At 32.7% G+C, this 20,640-nt stretch overlaps 1 protein-coding gene across 3 annotated transcripts; it reads right to left on the bottom strand.

Moving 5' to 3' along the window:
• Positions 1-3,393: 3,393 nt before the first annotated feature.
• Positions 3,394-20,193, bottom strand: LOC128205750 (receptor-type tyrosine-protein phosphatase kappa-like). 3 transcript variants are annotated; one of them, XM_052907680.1, is made up of 21 exons: positions 19,955-20,193; positions 17,101-18,281; positions 16,791-16,896; positions 16,610-16,698; positions 16,198-16,333; positions 15,961-16,118; positions 15,731-15,818; positions 14,116-14,180; positions 13,662-13,698; positions 13,402-13,505; positions 12,901-13,026; positions 11,282-11,439; positions 9,956-10,091; positions 9,432-9,563; positions 8,503-8,605; positions 8,016-8,092; positions 6,900-7,019; positions 6,366-6,494; positions 5,922-6,079; positions 5,646-5,781; positions 3,396-5,133 (listed from the first exon to the last, which is right to left on the bottom strand). In XM_052907680.1, the coding sequence occupies exons 5-21, from the start codon at positions 16,199-16,201 to the stop codon at positions 5,035-5,037; spliced, it is 1,830 nt and encodes a 609-aa protein (XP_052763640.1). In that variant the 5' UTR covers positions 16,202-16,333; positions 16,610-16,698; positions 16,791-16,896; positions 17,101-18,281; positions 19,955-20,193; the 3' UTR covers positions 3,396-5,034. The 3 variants fall into 3 exon arrangements, with proteins under 3 accessions (XP_052763642.1, XP_052763641.1, XP_052763640.1); XM_052907681.1 differs by having other exon boundaries at positions 3,395-5,133; positions 11,282-11,430; positions 16,791-18,281; XM_052907682.1 differs by lacking the exons at positions 8,016-8,092; positions 8,503-8,605 and having other exon boundaries at positions 3,394-5,133; positions 16,791-18,281.
• Positions 20,194-20,640: the final 447 nt, after the last annotated feature.

Genomic DNA, 20,640 nt, shown 5'->3' with positions numbered 1-20,640 from the left:
GGTCGTTATTTTGACGGCTACTTTGAACACTTCTTAAGCTTAGACTACTACAATCTAATCACTATTAATATATTAATAGATAACATTTAAGTCAATGGGTAATTAAAAGGTTTAACGAAACTTATGCGTTTATTATCCCATTGTTGAATGTTCCTATAAATCTTATTATGTTTTATCGATTATTGGTTAACAAGTTAAATAACCTTCATATTGAGTAATAATGAAACATTGCACATTTTCAAAATTATTTATTCATAAGCATAACTTTGATTATCTATAGCAAGATACACAGTGACGTTAATTTATGATAGCGTTATCAGTTTTGATATTGAAATACATATAAATATATGCTAATCGTTCTAACATAACATATTTATATCGGAAGATAGACTTCTCTCAAGCCTTTCAATTTCAACACTTTGCATTTCATAAATTATACCGATTTATATAACTAATATATCAATATTGATTGCACTGAATAATATGGGAAACAAGAGTGAAGGGTGTTTCATATTAAAATTGTATGATATAATTTCCCTTTTTATATATTTTGTCTAACCTTAAACGTTTAACAATATATTTCATTTTTTGTATGTGAAGGGCAACACAAATGTATAAATACGTCCCCCAAAGTCTATTTTGATAACTCCAAAGCTGATCATGGAGATCGAATCCTTACATAAAACTTTGTTATTCGTTCCATCTGACAAAGCAGCTAATAATGTAATCATATTTTGACATTTATATTATGTTAAAAATATCATTGAAGAGTGACAATCGTCTAGAACTTACCTTTCTAGCCAACTCGATGAAGAAAGTATTATTAAAAATCATATTGAGTCTATTGTTAAACTTCATGTTGTATTGAATAATGATCATAAAATCATTCCAACAATACACTGATGACCTAAAAAGCATAAAAGCATTCCATTTCTTGTTCTACTAAACAGGTTTCGATTTTACCTACAGTCTGCTTAACTGCGATTAAGATGAAGGTGAAAAAAATAGTAGTAAAGTTTATGAAAACTCTGTAACTAGTATAGTGTGGTCCATCTACAATTCCTTAGATTTAGTTAATGATTTTAAAAATAGAGTAATGTGCTTAATACGTATGACTTTTCAACGCTGTATACATTTATTCCACAATGTTTAATTACAAAAAAATTGACTTCTCTTATCGAAAAAAACTTTTACTAGGGAGAGGCAACCTATACAGCAGTTAATAATTAATAAGCTTTTTACCAATGATCGCTCAAATAAATACACCTATTGGACATGCACAGATGTCATTCAAGTATAACTCTTGTACTTAATAATTCTTTTCTAAAATTCAGTAAATGTTCATATAAGGAAACAATAGACATTCTAATGGGTGATTTATATGGACCTTTACTTGCGGACCTCTTTGTATACTGCTATGAGAGTGAACTTATGTTGAAAATGTCAAAGTCTGGAGATCTGGCCCATGTTGATAAATTCAATAGCACTTTCAGATATATTGACGATATTTTAAGTTTGGATAATCAGGTATTTACAGATAATATTAAATCGACATACCGTAACTTCACAATTGCAACTTAACAAATCTTATATATCCAATTTAAAAGCATCATATTTAGATTTGCAACTCGAAGTAAGGGGATATTTTCACTATTACAGTGATATGAAAAACGCATCATATGGTGTTTTATTGATAAATTTCGGTAAAATATGTACAGATGTCAAAAATGTCATCTCTCGCAGTAAACTTATGACGGATACACTTTTAAAACAGGGTTTCAGATATCATTAATTAAGGAAAGCTTTCCCTAAATTTGTTGATGGTATTTATATTATTAAACTATAATATCAAAGTACAATAGCAGTCTTAAATCGCTAACTCCGAAAAGTTGTGCTCATCACGATTTTTATGGTGATGTTTCTAAGAAAACTTGTAAAATTAAATGTTTTCAGCAGCTAGTTTGGCAGATAGACTCAATAAATTGCTTGGATTTTATCTAAACCGTGGATACAATGGCGGTACTTTGAAAAGTACTTGCCTTCTTGTTTTGATGATGAATATCTCATATAAAAATATAAGGTTGAATATGGCGTCCTTACATAACTAAACTTTCAGTGCTTTGATTTTATGAAAATTTTGCAGATTTATGTTAACTTTAAAACAATTTGTTTTTTAGTTGGGATGTCCCAGCGTGTGACGTATTTTTCTTTTTTCTAAAATTTTACTTAGGTGATCATTTGGAATAAAAGTTTAGCTAATATATGTCGCTTATTTGTTTTAAAAGTGTTTTCTTTGTTTGTTCCCAGTTCTAGTACAATGCTGCATTTTATTATGAAACTCACATAGTTTTATACCGTTTTTTGCTAAGGCAGACTATGTCTGATGCTCAACAATAACTGCATCGTATCTTTGAAAGGTTTTTGCATTAGGTACTCTGAATTGTATTCCTCCGTCTGCAAATAGAGTTGGGATTCCTAATCATTGAAGTACTTGGGGTTTACCTATAGTTTATTATATTTGTTTTATATATTAAATTTCCTCGAGTTAATGCATACTTTGATAAGATTGACCTTTTACGTTTCTACCTTATTCATGATTGTTGGGATATGAGTGAGGTTGTGCAGCACGAAAACTGGTTTATACCCCCAGTAATATTACATTTTACTGACCGTTCCAAGACGGTACCTAACAATCCTTAATAAACCTAGTTTTATATAGTATATAGCACCGTGTTGTTTGTGGAGTTTTGTGCTGTTGATCCATGATTCTTGTTTGGGACATTTTGTGTGTTATATGTTTTTGCGTTGTCCCTGTGAACTGGGTTTATGTTTAATATTTTGGCTACTGAGGTTGTTTCTGTAGTTATATAAATATTAAGGCTTGCAAAGAGTGAGACTGATTTTCTATTAAAACTAATGTTCATGCATGTTAGACATAATAGCTGTAAGTTACTACTCTTTGTACAGGGGATTCAAGCAAGTGTTGTTTTCTTTTAACTTTGTTTTGATTTAAAGCATTATATATACATATAACTTTCACACCAATTTGAGGCCTTTTGTCCTGTTTACCACCACGATCAAGGGTTATCCCACCATCACCAACGTTACCTCCACCACTTCACCTTGTAACAATTGAACTCTGTGATACATGTTTTTTTTAAATCTTTGTTTTGTAAGACAAACAGCAAAGTATAAGTATTTGTTTTTATGTCACTTTTTATAGCAAAAAAAAGAAAAAAGAAATTTAAAAAAAGCCAAACATAAAGAATATTTAGAAAAATGCCACACTTTTTTTTTTGTTTTCGCCGAACAAGTATTAACCAAACTTCATTTCAACGTAATTGAGCTAGTCTTGCCACCTGCGAAATACGGTGAGGAGCAACATACTAAAACTATCAATGATCTTTATTTCTGCTAATATAAATGGGAATGCATCGAATACACAAAAATGCACAATTTTAGACTGAGACCAAAATCCGACATACCAAAATAATGAACTATATGTTTGAAAATGGTAAAACACTGATATTTCTAGGAGCCATTCATCTGATTATTCAAATGAGGATGGAAATCATACCACAAAACACTGTCACTAAGATTCAAGAATATTTGATGATTAATTAATGTGTTTTTGTCCGCTCAAGTCTATTGATTTGTATAATGCCGAGGGGCAGAATTATGGTGTTTTTTGGGTAATAAGATGATTGAACTATATATTATGTTGCATGCTTTGCTGACGGTGCCGCCTTCGTTTTTCGTGGATGAATGTATTATGTCGCATTTATTGACGACACTTAACCTAAATGTTTAATGTCGCCTAAATGTATTGAAGTACTGTTGAAAATACTCTATTTTGATAGCAAATCAGGATATAAATAAGTAGAGGTTACGGCAGCCACAACCAGAGTTATTGAGAGTGTACGTGAGCGTTTTAACACAGGTGTGTGATTTAAAGCATGAGGGCTGTAGTTTTGTACTGTATAACAATGAACATGTTGTATAATTGAATTGCACATGGTTACGCCCATTCTTCTTGCTACTGTCCGATATGTGTGTTAATGTTTAAGAGTAGACGAAAACAAGGAACATTACTAATAGTATGCCAATTGTATAACCGAATAAAATATAAGAATCATTGCTTGATTGATTTAGAATCAGGCACTGTTATATATCAAAAACATAATTCGCTGGTTCATGTATGTATGTCTTAGCTTGATTAAGGCTTATCCTTAAGCTCAGATAAGTAGTGTGTTATAACGTCACAGACAAACGGACTTGATCCAACCAGTCACCGATAGAAAGATGATTAATTCGGAATTTATATATACAACATATATTTTTTAATTAAGTCAATATGGAGCATTATTTAATAGTTCAATACGTACAATGCTGTCATACAATGCAAAATAGCATACGTAAATACAGTAAACAGACAAAAATCCTGTTTTCAGATTAATCAATGCACTTAATCATATATATATCATTGAGTTAGAGTAGCGTACTATCAGAAAACTAATTTTAGATAATAAACATAAATTCTATAAGCTAATTATATATGCTGTGAAGCAGCAGTTATGCAAAGGTTTAAATATTCAATAAAATGTTCTGTTACGTATAAATCTTTTCGTACAAAACATCTCTACTTTGAACCATTCATCAACGCCAAAAACATTTAAAACATACTAAAGGCTCGTTCAAATACAGCAGTTTTTTATAAAAATAAAATATAAAAAGTTTATTGCTGTGACGGTTTTGTACACGTTTCTCATTTATTGTGTATTCAAAGTGCCTTCTTCAATGACATACGGCATAATACAATATATATATATATAGTAAACAACATAATAATTATAATGTACAATTCGATTAGAAAACATTAAAGCAACACTTACTGCATCTACTGTTGCATATATTTACAATAATATTCACAAAACAATGTTTAGATAGACAGATGAACACTAGCATGTAAATATTCATGTTTTCTTGAATAGGTCAACACATCGACGTTCATTGTTCTAACATGTTTAGCCGTGTTCATATCCTCTTGATATCCGCACTTGTGTTGTAATACACAGCAGTATCTGTTGCATTCAAGGATTGGAGAACACACTCGTAGCAAAAGTAAAATTGTTCCTGAAAAATCAAACTTGTATGCAAAAACAATGATCAATAATACATAGCTAGTTTTTAAAATATCGAAAAAGATGGGAACTCCCAATTTAAAAATGTGATTCGACAAGATTAATTACATCATAAATAGGATGCAGTCTGGGCGATACGTTGCAAGTTACTTATTTTATTATGCAATCTGATGGCCACCTTGGCATAAACGCTACCAAATATGTCGACCTTGAAAACATATGAATAAATATTAAGTAGTTAAACAAAGAAACAAATGATGGACTCAAGTAGTCAAATGATAGAAACTATTACAGCTTATATCATTCATGGACAAGCTGTTGTTATTAAATGTGTCCCTCGTTCAGTGTATGTTAGGTCTTGTACTTGGCACCTCTCTACAGACTCATCGTTAAAATTACTACTGGTAAGTCATTGTGGTTTCCACTGTATCAATGTAATGCAAAAATAATAAAAAATATAAGTAATAAAAATTTATTTAGTTGAAAAAGTAGTTTTATAATTACCTTATTTGGAATGGAAAGTGGTCGTCTTGCTCTGACTTTCCTCACCGCATTGACCACACTGACTTCATTATCTTCACTCAGTGTTTCAAGTAATGTCGATACAACACATGCAAGTCCGCTCTTTCCAGCGCCGTTCCTGTCACAATTGTAACATGTCGGATTGGTGTCTCCGATCGTAATAATTAATTATTTTCTTGTGATATCAAGGGTACTTTTAATGTTAACACTAGTCTAAAATTTGAAGGCGACTTCGAGCTAATAAAAACATGTACGTACATACAATGCACCAGTATCGGTCCGTTCAAGTGAGATGATTTGGACGCGTCTGCAACCTCTTTGATGAAAGAAACAAAATGTTCTGCTGACTTCGGAGTATTGTGATTTCTATCCCAATCCAAATATTCATAATGTGGTATTCTCACATCCGACTTGGTCTTAAATCCAATGGAAAACACTTTTTACAGATAATGCTTGCAATATAATATCACAAACGCATAACAGATTTATATTGTTTGTTGTGTTGGTAGTTGTATTAATGTTGTTGCTGCGGTTGTTGTTGGTGTTTGGGGTGTTGTTTTTTTTCTTTCATTTTTTAGACTAGAAAGCACATATGTGTTTCCATATAAACCATAGGAAACTATTCAAATAACTTTTCAATTTAAAAAAGATAAAAATGACATTTTGCTATTTTGAGAGCAATTATTCAACTTTATATCGTACCTTTCCGTCGTGCTTAAAATGCAGCATTCTTTTTACAAAGAGTCTCGTACTTTGATCTCTTGTTGAAAATATGGAAATCACACCTTTCATCAATGATTGATTGTCACCAGGAACGTACAAGCCAATCCCCTGGATATTACAATATAATTTACTGAAAACCAGTTATTTTGTTTAAATCTGAATAAGATATAAAGGCTTTATAACTGGCAACTCGATAAGGATGTGTTTGACTTTTTAAACTTTATAAAACAGTTATAATAATGATGTTTAGTGCTTAATTGATAAATATCGCTATATAATGAAGATTAAAGCGTAATGTACAAATTGCAACGCTTTATTATGGACGTAACGATATAACTTAAAACACTATTTGTATATACCTATATACCTGTAATGACGTTAGCTCATAATGGTTTCGTTATTGGTGATCTAAACATAATTATAACAATTAAAATTCAGTGAAGCATCCAATGGCTGGTGTCAAAGTACGAACTTAGAGTGATTTTCAAAGTATCTGACTTGTCAATAATTTACCTGTGTCTCCATACTGACAATACAGGAGCAGTTTTCTTGAATAACAAGTGCAATGAAATCGGAGACTGTATCAGGCAGCGGTGTTTGTGCAACCAAGAAGCGGTTTTTTGTTTTGAAACTCTGAAAAGAAATTGAAAGTGACACAAACGAATTTGAATTATTATAAGCGTTGGGTAGGCCTTTATGCAGAGTATTATTTTACATTTAATTTTACTTTTAACACTGTTCATGTAGTTTTAAAAATAATCAGTTCATTTAAAACGAATATAGAAAAGTATGTTTCAGCAAGCCAACAAATCTCAACAAGTGTAACACACAGTCGTCGGTGATTAATAAATAATAAAAGCTTTAATGATAATAACTTCATTAGTTATAATTGCTTTAAATGCCAATTTATCATAACAGGGTAAGGAACTCTTTAGGTTAATTTCTACCGTTCTAATCCTGAAATTTTATTTTGTAAATATGTTGAAGTTTTATTTATTTTTGCCCAGTAAAATAAGTTTAAACTTAGCCAACAAATAGGACGCAGACTAAAGAAATGTTGTGTATTTTATTCCAATCCAAATATTTATAGAAGTATCCTGTTAACATGCTTACGAAAACATATCATAACATCAAAAGCTACAATGAAAACGTTTTTCAGCGTTATAATTTCAGTTGAATACTGTATTTCCACAATAAAACAAATCTAAAACTGACAGATAGACCTATTTATGTCAACATAGATTTTGTTCAACTCAGAAATTTCGAAACTTTGATCGTACGATATGTTAATATATATGGGATCACTTTAACAGCGCATGAATCGTATACATGTAATTATCTTCCCGAAGCAATATTTCTGAGTAGTTAAATATACCTAAAATCTTCCGCCCTTATTTGTTTTGTTTTTATTTTGTAAATCATGATTGTTTTTGCGAAGTGAAGTTTATTTTTTCAATGTTTGTCGATTTTACAAGTCAAAAATACGATTAATATGTGAAATTCATTTTTTAACTGAACATCTCTATCTTTGTCGTACGCCCGTTGTGAAGATTGAGGCATAGTGAGGAATGGACGAATGTCAGACTGCATTTTATTTAAAGCAAATGTTCACGTAGAACACATACTTACGTTGATGTATATCGCATTGATATAATCAGATTCGCCTAAGTTCAAAAACAAATAAAGACGTGGTCTGTTGGCATCACCTAACAATACACAACAAAAATAATATAGATCTTGTGAACAGATAAAATTTCAACGTTTCTTCAACAAAGGCAGTTTTCTTCAGGGACAGGATTTGCGCGTGGACGGAAGAGGGTGCAATATCAATCGGCAACGCCAGAAAGCTCGCCACTGCAGCAGGTGGCACATTAAAATTAAAGGAAAGATGCTACCAACGGTCATTAGGACGGACACCGACCCTTTCATCAAAATAATAAACGTAATAAAACATAAGCGCAGTTAAATATATGTGGCTGAACTAACGATAACCGTATTTCGAAAATGTTAATATCATGTGTATTCGTCCTAATAGTTGCTTTTGAGATATAAGCAATATATTTACCTAAGTCAGTTAAAGATATGCTGCCTTTTTAAATCAATATAATCGTGGTACCTGGTATATCTGCGTGTTTTCTGTTCTTTTTTAACAGAAGCCGATTCTTTTCCGTAGCCTGTTGTTCCTTGTCAGACTTTTGCTCCTGGTGTAACTGCATTTTCTATCGTATATTCAGAATGCAACAATAATTCATGAATACTTTTAATGTAACTTATACTAACATTTTACCATTCCGACGTCAAAACCACGGTCTCGATTCAATATTTCACATCTCTCGATTTCGAAAACAGAAATCCAGAATAGCGCCTATCGGCTTCTCATAGCTTCACACCATACTGCGAGAGTACGTTGGCCTCGGCTTGAGGTGATCATGTAGCACAGTAAGCTCTTGTTATAGAATTACACTGTGCAAGCGTACATGCAACAAACATCAATGCCAGATAATGAGTGATTTATTTTGGAAGAGTTTAGTTTGTATTAAATGGTTAATTTACACAGTCTGATTATGATTATAAATGTCTATGTTATCGAATTTGTTCCTACATTACACACTCGACCTAATGCGGAAAACAGCCATACGAATGTGTGTTAACTAAGAGAATTTTTATTGTTATTTAAACATGTTTGTTTTCATAAACAGTGCTATGTTACGAATGCATGCATTTACTGTCATTTTGTTTTACAGACATAGCGTTTTGTTAATATACAGTATAATAAAACATTAGTTGCCATTTATTAAACATATATTAAAACAATAAAAACAATCATTCTAACAAAAAGCAAAATGTTGATAACGTGTAGTCAATATTGCAATATTCACGACTAAATATTTTACGCCTCCAATAGTTCACGAACGCTATCATTTTGTAGAATTAATAATCAGTGTTATCGTTATACCGATGTCGTTTATCTGGGTTACGACGACTTACGGTGTTTACATTTATTTTAAACATTGATTCATTGTTACCTTTGAGTAACAATACTACCTCAAACTGCTTCTGTATCTCCTGTTTGCTGGACATCATATGCATAAAGTCATGGAAGTAGTCTATTTTTATCAATGAACAATCAAGGGTCAATGAATGGACCAAAGCTTGGTGTAGATACTTGTATTGATTCTGAAAGTCAATATCATAGTTATAAGATAAACGCTGGAATACGGTGTAGTATGCTGTACTGGAAAATGTCCTTGAACTTCTTTTGGCATAAAAATTTCAGATAGACGTAAGTTCAAAATGAATCAAATCGGTAATGAGTAAAAGAAGCAACATTGAACTAACTAGAAATAAAAGAAAGGGAAGTATCAAAACCCCTTTTCGTCCTGTTAATGCATTATTCTGAGTTAAAATAATTTGATTACATCGCACTTTTTAAACAGTACTTTGAATTTAATTCGTGCAACGAATAATTAACGGACGCCACCATAATGCGCTTATTGATTAACGAGACACGCATTATTTATCCTATTGATTTAATTATCTTATAGACTATATATTAGGAAATATCCCACCAAAGTCTGAACCATGTTGGGTCTGTTCTGTCTCATTTTGAGAACACATCCCGGGATATCAATAGCTCCTTCTGCCTCACCCTCTTTGGTCAGAACGTCTAGACCTATGTAGGTTCCTGTTCTTCCTACGCCAGCACTGAAAACATATAAAGCTCAATATCTGTCAATGTATCTGCCCAGAAGAGGGTATACGGACATGCATGCTTTTTTCACACTTTTGTTAAGCTTAGTTTGATTTAAAATAAGTACTACTATTTCGAAGGTGTTTACTTTCATACTTTATGATATCCTACGATAGTGTCCCAGTATATCGTAGAATGTATATGTATCCGTATTTCTGTCATAAACATATATCAATACGCTCAGACTTACCTGATGTGCTCAGTAAATAGTTAGCGTACGGGAAAGCAATTCAATTCACATGACTGATAAACTTAAAAACTAAACCTTGATACCCGTGTATTCCATGATATGCTCAGGTAAAACCGTTGAGTTTTATAAATACATGGAATCCATATTTACGAGTTTAATCACTGTTTTATATCAAATAGTTTTAAAATACATTTTAACATACGCTGACGACGTTATCAATCTTAGTTCTTAATTGCACATGTCATTTGGTAGTGTAGTGCAGTAGTGGATGCATGATATTTGGATTGTTTTTATGTCAGATCAAGGTTACTTGGACACTTCTCGTAATAAGGATATGGCTTATATAATGAATGCTGATTGATTGTGCGAATGGCGACGAGTCATACCGTTGAGATGACTCAATACTGATACAATGAGAAAATAATAAGTCATGTTGTAAGTCTGTTTTCTATAATAACATTGCATTTTAATGCCATATTATGTAGCTATATAGATCCATTGTGTATGGAATAATCGTAGGATATTTCATTCACAATAAGTCATCCAGTCTTAATATATGGACTGTAGGCTTTTTTTTAGATTTACAACCAAGCCCGGTCCATTCACCAACGCTATGCGTTAGCTAATAAATTTGACCTATAAGATACAACTGGATATGAGTGAAAAATATCGGAACAAAACGGTGCAGTTAACAGAAAGGTAGAACATGGAAAGAATTATATTGATATACCTAGCTTCGAAATATTTATTCATGTTTATCCTAGTATACATCAAATTAAAATGCTATGAGAATCGCTTCTCTATTTTCTGTTTGTTTGTTTTTTCGATCTTAAATATATTTTGAATTTATAACCTAACATCCATTTATTTTATCAATGGTTGAAACTAGTTAGCATTTGCTTCAAGCTAGGGAATGAAAGGTTAAATAATCTAAACCACAGCTTGACACCCTACCTGCAATGCACAATAACTGGTCCGTCAAAGGTACTCGGTAAGGCGTTCACTTTCTGTCTAAACTCTATAATCGATGTGACGTTATCAGGAATGTCCTTGTCTGGCCACGCTGTGAACTGAAGGTGATGCAGATTTCTTTCTTCTTTATTCTGTTTACCCTGTTTGGAAACAGAGAATAAAGTAAAGAAGAGATTCAAATTGATAACCTTGTGGTATGATGTTATATATCAACTATGTATACCATTTGTTGTTAATTAATTAAAAAAATATTTTGAGAAATAAATGTGTTGATGTGTGTAAGTTAGATGGCAGTGTAATCACATTGAATATAAACAATTACATTGAAATTCGTTCATCATGCCTGTTTTTTTTTCTATAAATGAAAACAAGTGTGTCTTTATTAAAAACAAAATGATTTACAACACTAACATTTCTAATTCCATCGTATAGAATCAATCCTTTATATTTTCTGACCAATGAAAGAACCGTGTTTCTATGTGCACCCAAATATCATGACTAGGCGTAAACGTGACAGTGCAAAGAACCTTTTGTTTTTTTATGGAAAAGGAGATATAATAGTTAATGATGTTTTGATTTGAATTATAATTATCTCATCTACTTATTATATTTGAACTTACTAATCTTTAATAGTGAAATTAATGCAGTGAAATAAATATCACATTTTAAGATAGTTCAAGTTCTCTTTTCTTAGATACTTGCTACGAAAGGGCAATGTAAAAGTATTTTAGTTGAGATGATGTCTTAACTTCTCAGTTAAATGGAAATGAATAAGGAAGTCAATGCTTTGTATTTCATATTATGTTTATAACTGACTTTTATTATTTGCTTTATTGATTAACTTTTTAATATTTTGCTTCTGAACTATAAACAAATTGTAAAAGCTAATGTTACAAAACAATCGCTTAGTTAAAAAGTTTTCTGATTGGAACATTAAACATATTTACAAAAGAACTTATTTTTTAAGGAAGTCATTATAGCGCTTATTTGATGCCGTAACAACTCAAGTGCACATACTTAATTCAAGATCTGATGGAAACTTATTTTAAAGTAGGGAAATATTGAGTCATGCTTAATACTTAGATGTTTTAGCCTCTCTTCCTGAAATCACACTTAATCTTAACAGTTTTTCCTTAATATTACAAGGGAGAAACTTCAGCGTTCAAAAAGAGATGACAATTTAGATTTTGAGACTGTTTAAATTAATATCTGTATTATTTGAGACATTTTTCTTAGTATTTTTCAAAAGACATTTGTAATGTCAGACAATGTAAAGACAGTTATGTAGTAGCCGCCTTTCATGCTGGAGGCCACATTTCGAAACTTAGACCGACTCAAACCAAAGATGCTAAAATGGCATCATGTCCCTTACTAGTCCCTTGGCCTTTTCGGGTAATACTGGAAACTTGGAGTCATGAAATGGGTCAGTCATGGGAATCCGAAGATATACTACCGTATTCCCACTCACAGGTTGTGTTGTCATTTATAAGGTAGTCTTAATAGTAATCAGATTTAAATTTCAGCATACTTACACAAATTCCAGCAAATTGTTTTTGGGAATACTTAAATTACTGACAGTGTCCAAATTAATGAAACTTCACCTTGGAAAACATAAACTGTCTCCAAATGAAATCTGCGTACAGTTTTTCAAACGTGCACACAACTTCTGTATCGCCGTATAATTTACTTTGATACTGATCCGGCCAATATTTCTCACATTTGGTTTCCTGCAAAGTAACAAATATTTATTTATTTTTACTGTATTAAGATAACGTTCCGTTTAAGTATTATAACTATACAGACTAATGGCAACGGCACTCTAATACAGGAGAATCATAAGTGAAATTACATAATATTACAAAACCATAGACTTCTTTTTCAATATTCTTAAATACCGATAGAACAGGATATTCCATCTGCATAATGTTTATGATATTATATATAAGGAAATACATAGTTCAAATTATATTGTTGTTATTTTAATTCCAGATCGTTGTTGTTATAATTATATAATTAATATTTTCACTTCTTGTCCATTTATCACAAAACCACAACACCTTTTGCGGTGACGATCATACACTTGTCATTAAAAAACACATTACCTGACCCTCTACCAAGTTGGTCACCATTACAATCCTCTCCACCTTTTGTTGCCAGACCATTCGCCAGAATTGACCGAAATCGCCCAGCTGCTTAGCAGTCGGACCTTTATATTGCATAATATTTACCAAATGCATTATTACACCATATTAATTTGAGGAGATTTTTTAAACAAACATTTAGGTTTTTGTTTTTAAAATTTTGTTTTATAGAAGTTAATATATTATTATTAAACAAACGTTTAATTAAAAAATCCTATTACCCAAAGTAGCTATATATGCATTTCGTTTCCTGAAACCCTGGAAGAAAGAAGTTTGTAAAATATGCATATGGTCATTAAATTTCATAATATTTTTTAGGTGTTTGCACAAATACCAAGACTTCAAATATTACGTTTGTTAACATAAACATCGTATATACGAATGGAAGTGTTAATGACTAATTATTCAAGGCAATTAAAATCTCATCCATCCTTTAAAATTGATTTTAATTGAATTAACTGTTTAAGCAAAAGTAACTCCAATATCACACAAACACATTTGCAGCGGTATATGCAAGCATATCATGTCAACAATGTTGACCAAAACAACTGGTTTGATAATACACGTAGTTTGGTTCTGAAATATGATAGGCCGGATTGTCTATAATAATAATAATAATAATAATAATAATAATAATAATAATAACGAAAGTACGTTTTGCTTGTATGGACTTACGTCTATATAGCTTGCATTGATATAGTCTGTGTCTCCTCCACGTACTACAACACGCGTATCATCATCTAAAAGGACATCAATGATGCAATTAAGAACACGTGTAACGAATGTTAGTGTAAAACTACTACGAGGTGCAGTCAAAAAGTTCCCTGACTGGTTATATTTTGCACACTTTTGACGTCTGACTTTGACGATACTTGTCACACATATATCTTAACAACATTTTCACATTTTGTAAGCAGAATTAATTACATAGCATCCATATTTTGATAGAAAAATATGTTCATTGTAGAATATAACCTACGCTACAGATCAGTTTGAATTATCACCTATTACGAAATTGTTTTCACTGTTATTAACGTTAGAAATGCAATATTTTGGCGCCGTTTCATCATGTAAATTTACATGACGTCTCACTAACGTCTTTTCTAAACACACGTCCAAAACAAACATCATCGCTTACAAAGTATTGAATAAGTATGCATTGTCTGAAGCCATGAAAGATATTGCCGCTGTGGAAACTTCAACGTCATCCGAGCGAACGGAGCAACGAACAGTCATTAACTACTTTGCGAGAGCGGGACTGACACCAAATGACGCATGGAAATTTATAAATCTGGTAGATGGTTTACGTAAATGTTCCCGGACAATCATATTGGACTGGCACAAGCATTTCCGGGACGGTCGTGACGACATAACTGACAATAATGGAACAGGATAATGGCAGTTCGACAAAATGCAGCGTGTCATTATCGTAGATCGGCGGAAATCGATCAACGAAATAGCTGATGTGTCGGATTTAGCCATGGGAATATATACAACATCGTGACAATTATTTATTTATTATTGATTCCATGCATTTCTTATGATATGAATTGGGTTCACATTGAGTTAACATATGTTTGTGACATTTAAGACGTGTAGAGACATCTTACGAACTCATGGGAAAGAAACGCCCGGACTGCGAAATTTGATCTTTCATCAAGACAATGCTCCTGCACTTCTGGCTGAAGTCTCATTACTAACAATAGATTTTTGGGGGTATGAGAGACTGCATTATCCGACTTGTAGTGTCGACCTAGCGCCTTTGGACTACTGTGTATTTCCAAGATTAAAGGCGGACTTACGCGGTGGCAGATTTGAATCGGCAGAAGAAATGAAAACTGGCTTCAGGTCGGCGGTTATGAAACAACTGCGAAAAGGGGTGGTACGCAGAATTTTTTAAAAGTGGGTAGATTGGCACAGAAAATGTATTTAATTTCAAGGGCAATATACTTTGAACACATTGACTAGCATACAAGCGCCTACATCGACGTAATTTCATTAGTGAACGTCAACAGTGCGTCATTTCCGAACGAAGTGATCCGTACAGTGGAAGTTATGTTAATTTGCTATGTAAAAAATGATTGTTTTATGTGTGATAAAAAGTTAATATATGTACAGTCATGTAGAATATAAATTCTGCTTTAGTTTGATGCAATTTTATTTTTTCAAATCCCAAAAATGACAACAGTACAAAGGCAGTCCGGGAACGTTTTGACTGCACCTCGTACAATCCTACGCATCAAAGAAAACACAATAGCCATGATTCAAAAAGAAGGGAACTGGTTCTTACACGGATATATTCCTTTGTATCTGTTTCTGTTCATGTTATGCTTCATTTGTGAAACTTCATAAGGTTTCATGAGACCGTACGGTATTTTCTGCAAATTGAAAAAAAAGAAAAACTATACACTTTTAAACAATTATGTATTCGATAATTGAAAACGTTAATGTTTACATAAACGTGTACTGTATTACATGTAATAAAAAACATGACTTAGATATCAAGGCAGTGTACTGTACCTGAAATTCTTCTTCCAGATCCTCTATGCATACGCTTTGTACATATTCAGGTAAATCGACCACAGACAGTTTAAGTTTGCTGATTTCTCTTGCGTTGTTGTAATAAACGCCATCATTTCTTTCAGACATAACTGTGGGTTCCCATATTTTATCTGCGTCTGAAACATGGTATTTTGCAGTCGAAACGTTTTTGTTTCAAACAAAATATCGTTATAACAATAAGAATACCTTACTTACCCATTTCAAGATTGTCTTCAGCCAAGATAGGCGTTTTTTTCCTTCGGTGGTGGACTCTGGTAATGGGGATACTTTATCCTGGATACAGAGTGAACATCGTCGGTAGCCTCATTGACATTCACTGCACGGTAAGCTTCTAAAGACATCAAGGAAGTATAATGTATTAGTAAGGCCTTTCTTTTAAAGGTAGTCAATATAAAGTGGCCCTTTCAGTTAACTTTAATAAAGCGCACAACGTTCAGGAGATTGCACCGATTTTAGTTCACCTAAGTACCCTTATTTGATATATCTGCAAACAATTGGGCAATTTATTATTCAACAGCATTTTAATGTGTCAAATATTGGTAATACTATTACTATTAAAACAACAAACAATTTCATTAGTTACAGTCTAAACAGAATACATACATACTTTCTTTGTTCATCGTTGCGTACAATGAAGAGTTCTCAGGTTCTTGGTTATGTGTTGTGTTTGTATTGTTCGAATTTGTACGTCTGAAACTACATACGTTTGTGATTTAATTTTAAAATAACTTTAAGAAAGAAAAAAATAAAGTATTCGCTTAAGACAAAATATTGCATTAAATTATTACCTTCTGCGAAGCAAAACTAGTCCAAAAGCAACAATGACAGCAAGAGCTACGGCTCCTCCAACGACTGCTCCACCAGGTATTGTTGACGATATTTGTTTTTCCTCTTCTTTTTCAATGACGACGATGTCCGTAGTAAAATGAAATATAGACCATGTGAATAAAGAATTGCACAACATGTATAGTTTATTCTGCAAAGAATATCTTAAGATATGAATATTTGCTCTGATTTACAGAGTCGTTATGTTTTATGAACAACAAATTACGTGAAAAGATTATTTTGAAAAAATATTGAAAAATACGCCAGTTTTACCTTGAGGACAAAATGTTCCTTTATAGCCAGTCTCGCAGCCGTATAAACACATTCCCGTCTTTTCTGAACAAAGCGTGTTATTGTCCCGTTTAATACAATGTTCATCACATGTGTTCTCACATTTCTTTCCAAATGTATTTGTATTGCATCCATTTGTACACTTTCCAGTAATGTCACAAATGGAATTTTTACAGGTATTGCTACAATCCTGAATACAGTTTTGCCCATATTTTGTAGTGTTAATGCATTGTGAACACGACCCATCTGCTTGATTGCACGATAAACATTCTGGATTACACTTTATGCGACATGTTGGTTTCCAGTATCCATGAATGCATCCTTGAATGCATCTTCCCGAAGCGTCGCATTCATTGTTGACGCAGCCTACGGAACACCTCTGCTTGCAACCGTTATTAGAGTATCTAGCGATACACTGGTCACATTTCTCGCCTTCATAATTAGCATTGCACTGACAAGTAGCTTTCGATGAATCACAATTACCATTGACACAGTCACCTGTACACTGATGTTGACATATATTTCCAAATCGACCTTCCGTACAAGAAGTACACTGCGTGGAACTAATGCACGATGTACAATGATGAGGACATTGTAAACAATAGTCTATGTGTAGGAAATAACCTTTAGTGCAACCTACGCAATTGTAATATGACGTACAGGTGCACCCAATGTTTTTCTTTCGACAACGCTTACATACTCCGTTATTGGAATAATAGCCAGGTGTGCATGCAGAACATCCGTTTTGAGTATCACATCTGACACAATAGTCTCCGCAGTTCTTTTCACATTTAGAGCCATAATACCCTGTGTTACATTCTGCACAACCTCCCCATCGGTGACATGTTTTACACTGATCACCACATTCATTGTTGCAATGTGTTCCCCAGTGTCCTTTCACACAAGAATAACACTGACCGTCCTGCCTATGACACCCTTCACAATTAAGTGCACATGAAGATTCACACTTGTTGTCATAAAAACCAGTCTTACACTCACGGCAATAGGAGCCATCACTACGTTCACACCTTTTACAGTTCATGTACTTGCATTTCAAAGTGCACGCCGTACCAGAATATCCTTCTAGGCATCCATGTTTGCAGTAACCATCATAATAACATTTATCTGGGCCGGGTTTACAGCAACCACATCTCCGACACTCACTTGGAATGCCAGTGAAAAAAAGAAGAGGATAAATTAAAACTAATGCCAAATACAAAACAAATCGTTTGGACTGATTTTACAGCTCAATCGAACCACGGAGATCTGGGTCGTCTGAAAAATACTTTCATACGCAATTCATGATATATGCTTTTGCTCATTTATCCTTAAGGACACACTCAGGGGTGCAAGCGATTTAATACGCATTCGATATGTAAATGAATAAAACAAACTAAAGTTCGTTTGGTTTAATAATGCAAATATGAACACAAAGGACTTTTCAAGATCTTTTCAAGCCTGCATTTTGTTGTTATTCAAGCAAATATTCAGTTCTGAATATGCATTGCGTTAAGTGTTTTTTTCTCTCATTCAAACAGACATGGTACAATTAATTTACCTCTAACAGCTTGATTTGATAGAAAATAACACATAATTGGTTAGAGTTAAACAGCGTATTAGTACTAAAAAAAATGAATTCGGTGTTTTCGGTGAATGTACTGTTTGTGTGTGGAAACTTCGTATTGAATGTTTCTCTTTAAAAGGAAACTATATCGAGGATATTAATTGTTCATACCTATTCATCTCTGTAATTGCCCTTTGTGATGTGTTTTAATTAATATACACTCATTTCCATAACTTTAGATGGATTTATCAATTCAAATCAATACAGGTTTTCCGGTATAATTAAGACAAACAATAAATAATTTCCCAGTGATTAATACCTAGGTTGCTCTATAATGTATCGCAAGAATAACGATTTAAATCATAATAATAACAATACTATATTAAAACCAATGTGGGATTTTGTTTTTAAATGATTATATAAATGACGAGCGAACACACCGAACTAGAAAATAGGTAGCTTGTAACCAAAATAGTTAAAGATGACAAGCGCTGAGTAAGTTGTTATCACATGTTGATAATTGTTATACACTAACGATTTTAAACAAAATCTAGTCGTATATCAGTATTGCTAAGCTACAAGATAACATTTAGCAACGCCAAAGAGTTATATAATCGAAACAATTTCAATCATAGGCAGCGAAGAGTCCATACGTTTTCGTTTAAAGAGATGTTTTACTATCAAACTTAGTACTGGTATACTACATCAAAATGACAAATTATTTTAAAATATTTCGCTCATTCGTATTTCAGATTTTAATTTAGTGTTAAATGAACGCAACAAGTACCAGTTCCTGGATTTGACAGTCGGAGAATTCGAACATGACTCTTGCCATAAATCAAGCAAATATATGTCAAACGCCCTACGGGTGTTTAGGGGTTCTCTCCCTAACAAATGTATGCATGTGTTATTAGGATGTTTTTGCCAGATCGATGTATAATTGTAAATGAAAGTCATTTTTATAACTGTATTGATGTCAATCTATTTCCCTATTTTATAGAATCCGAATCCAGTTTCCTCTATAAGTTTTTTTCATCATAATCTTCGCCACTTTATGAATAAATGGAATATATCGGGGGAGGGGGTAGTGACAACCTTAATGTTGTCTAATAATATAAAGATTACAAAGACTAGCTGAATCATCCTTTGTTGCTACTATAAAAATATAATGTATATAAAAATATTAGTTTCAACCCATTACAAGTGTAACGAGAAGACCATTATTGAATATATGCATCTACAAGATAGATATAAGAATAGGATAATACTAACCTTGAGGTTGCGCCAATCTTAGATAAAGAAGCAACACAATGAAGCTAATCTCCATGATGTATTCATAAATAAACCAAGATTATAGCACAGTTAAATTCATTTCACGCTTGAATTCCGCCATTACTATAATTTACCAATTAAATAACAACTTCAAAATTTTACCGCCATGTTTTCAATTTTATTAAGATTTAAAGGATTTAAAGTAAAATCATTACTTAAACGTTTGTTCAACAAGTTAAACCTAGGCAACGAGTAACTAGTTTATGCGCACAAATAAGGAAATGAATTTAGATAAGTGCTTACCAGTGAACAATGTACGGATACACTTGAAAGAAGACACATTAAGTAGATGAATATTGTTACTTCTGATAGAGCATTCTCATTGACATGGGTTAAAAGTAGTCTTTCATGGAATTGATAATTTAAGATTAATTGATTTAGTTTAAATTGTATTAGCAGAAAGGTAGCGTTGTATTCTAGGCAAAAAGAATATATTGCTCAGACACAGTTAACACCATGCAATCATAACCATATTTTAAAATTTGATAACTCCTTGTATACGAATTCTGCAGCGTATACCAAGATACAAGAGTCCGCATCTGAGATTTTAAGTATCTTCCATAGCCGTTCGTGTAAAATAGGTTTATACCAACCCGAGCGTGGGGTGTTTTGCGGATACGAAGCTT

This window comes from Mya arenaria, chromosome 10 (assembly GCF_026914265.1).
Source record: "Mya arenaria isolate MELC-2E11 chromosome 10, ASM2691426v1".
Classification (NCBI taxonomy): Eukaryota; Metazoa; Mollusca; class Bivalvia; order Myida; family Myidae; genus Mya; species Mya arenaria.
The sequence above is the reverse complement of the archived record's forward strand: the minus strand, read 5'-3'. Positions and strand labels throughout refer to the sequence as shown.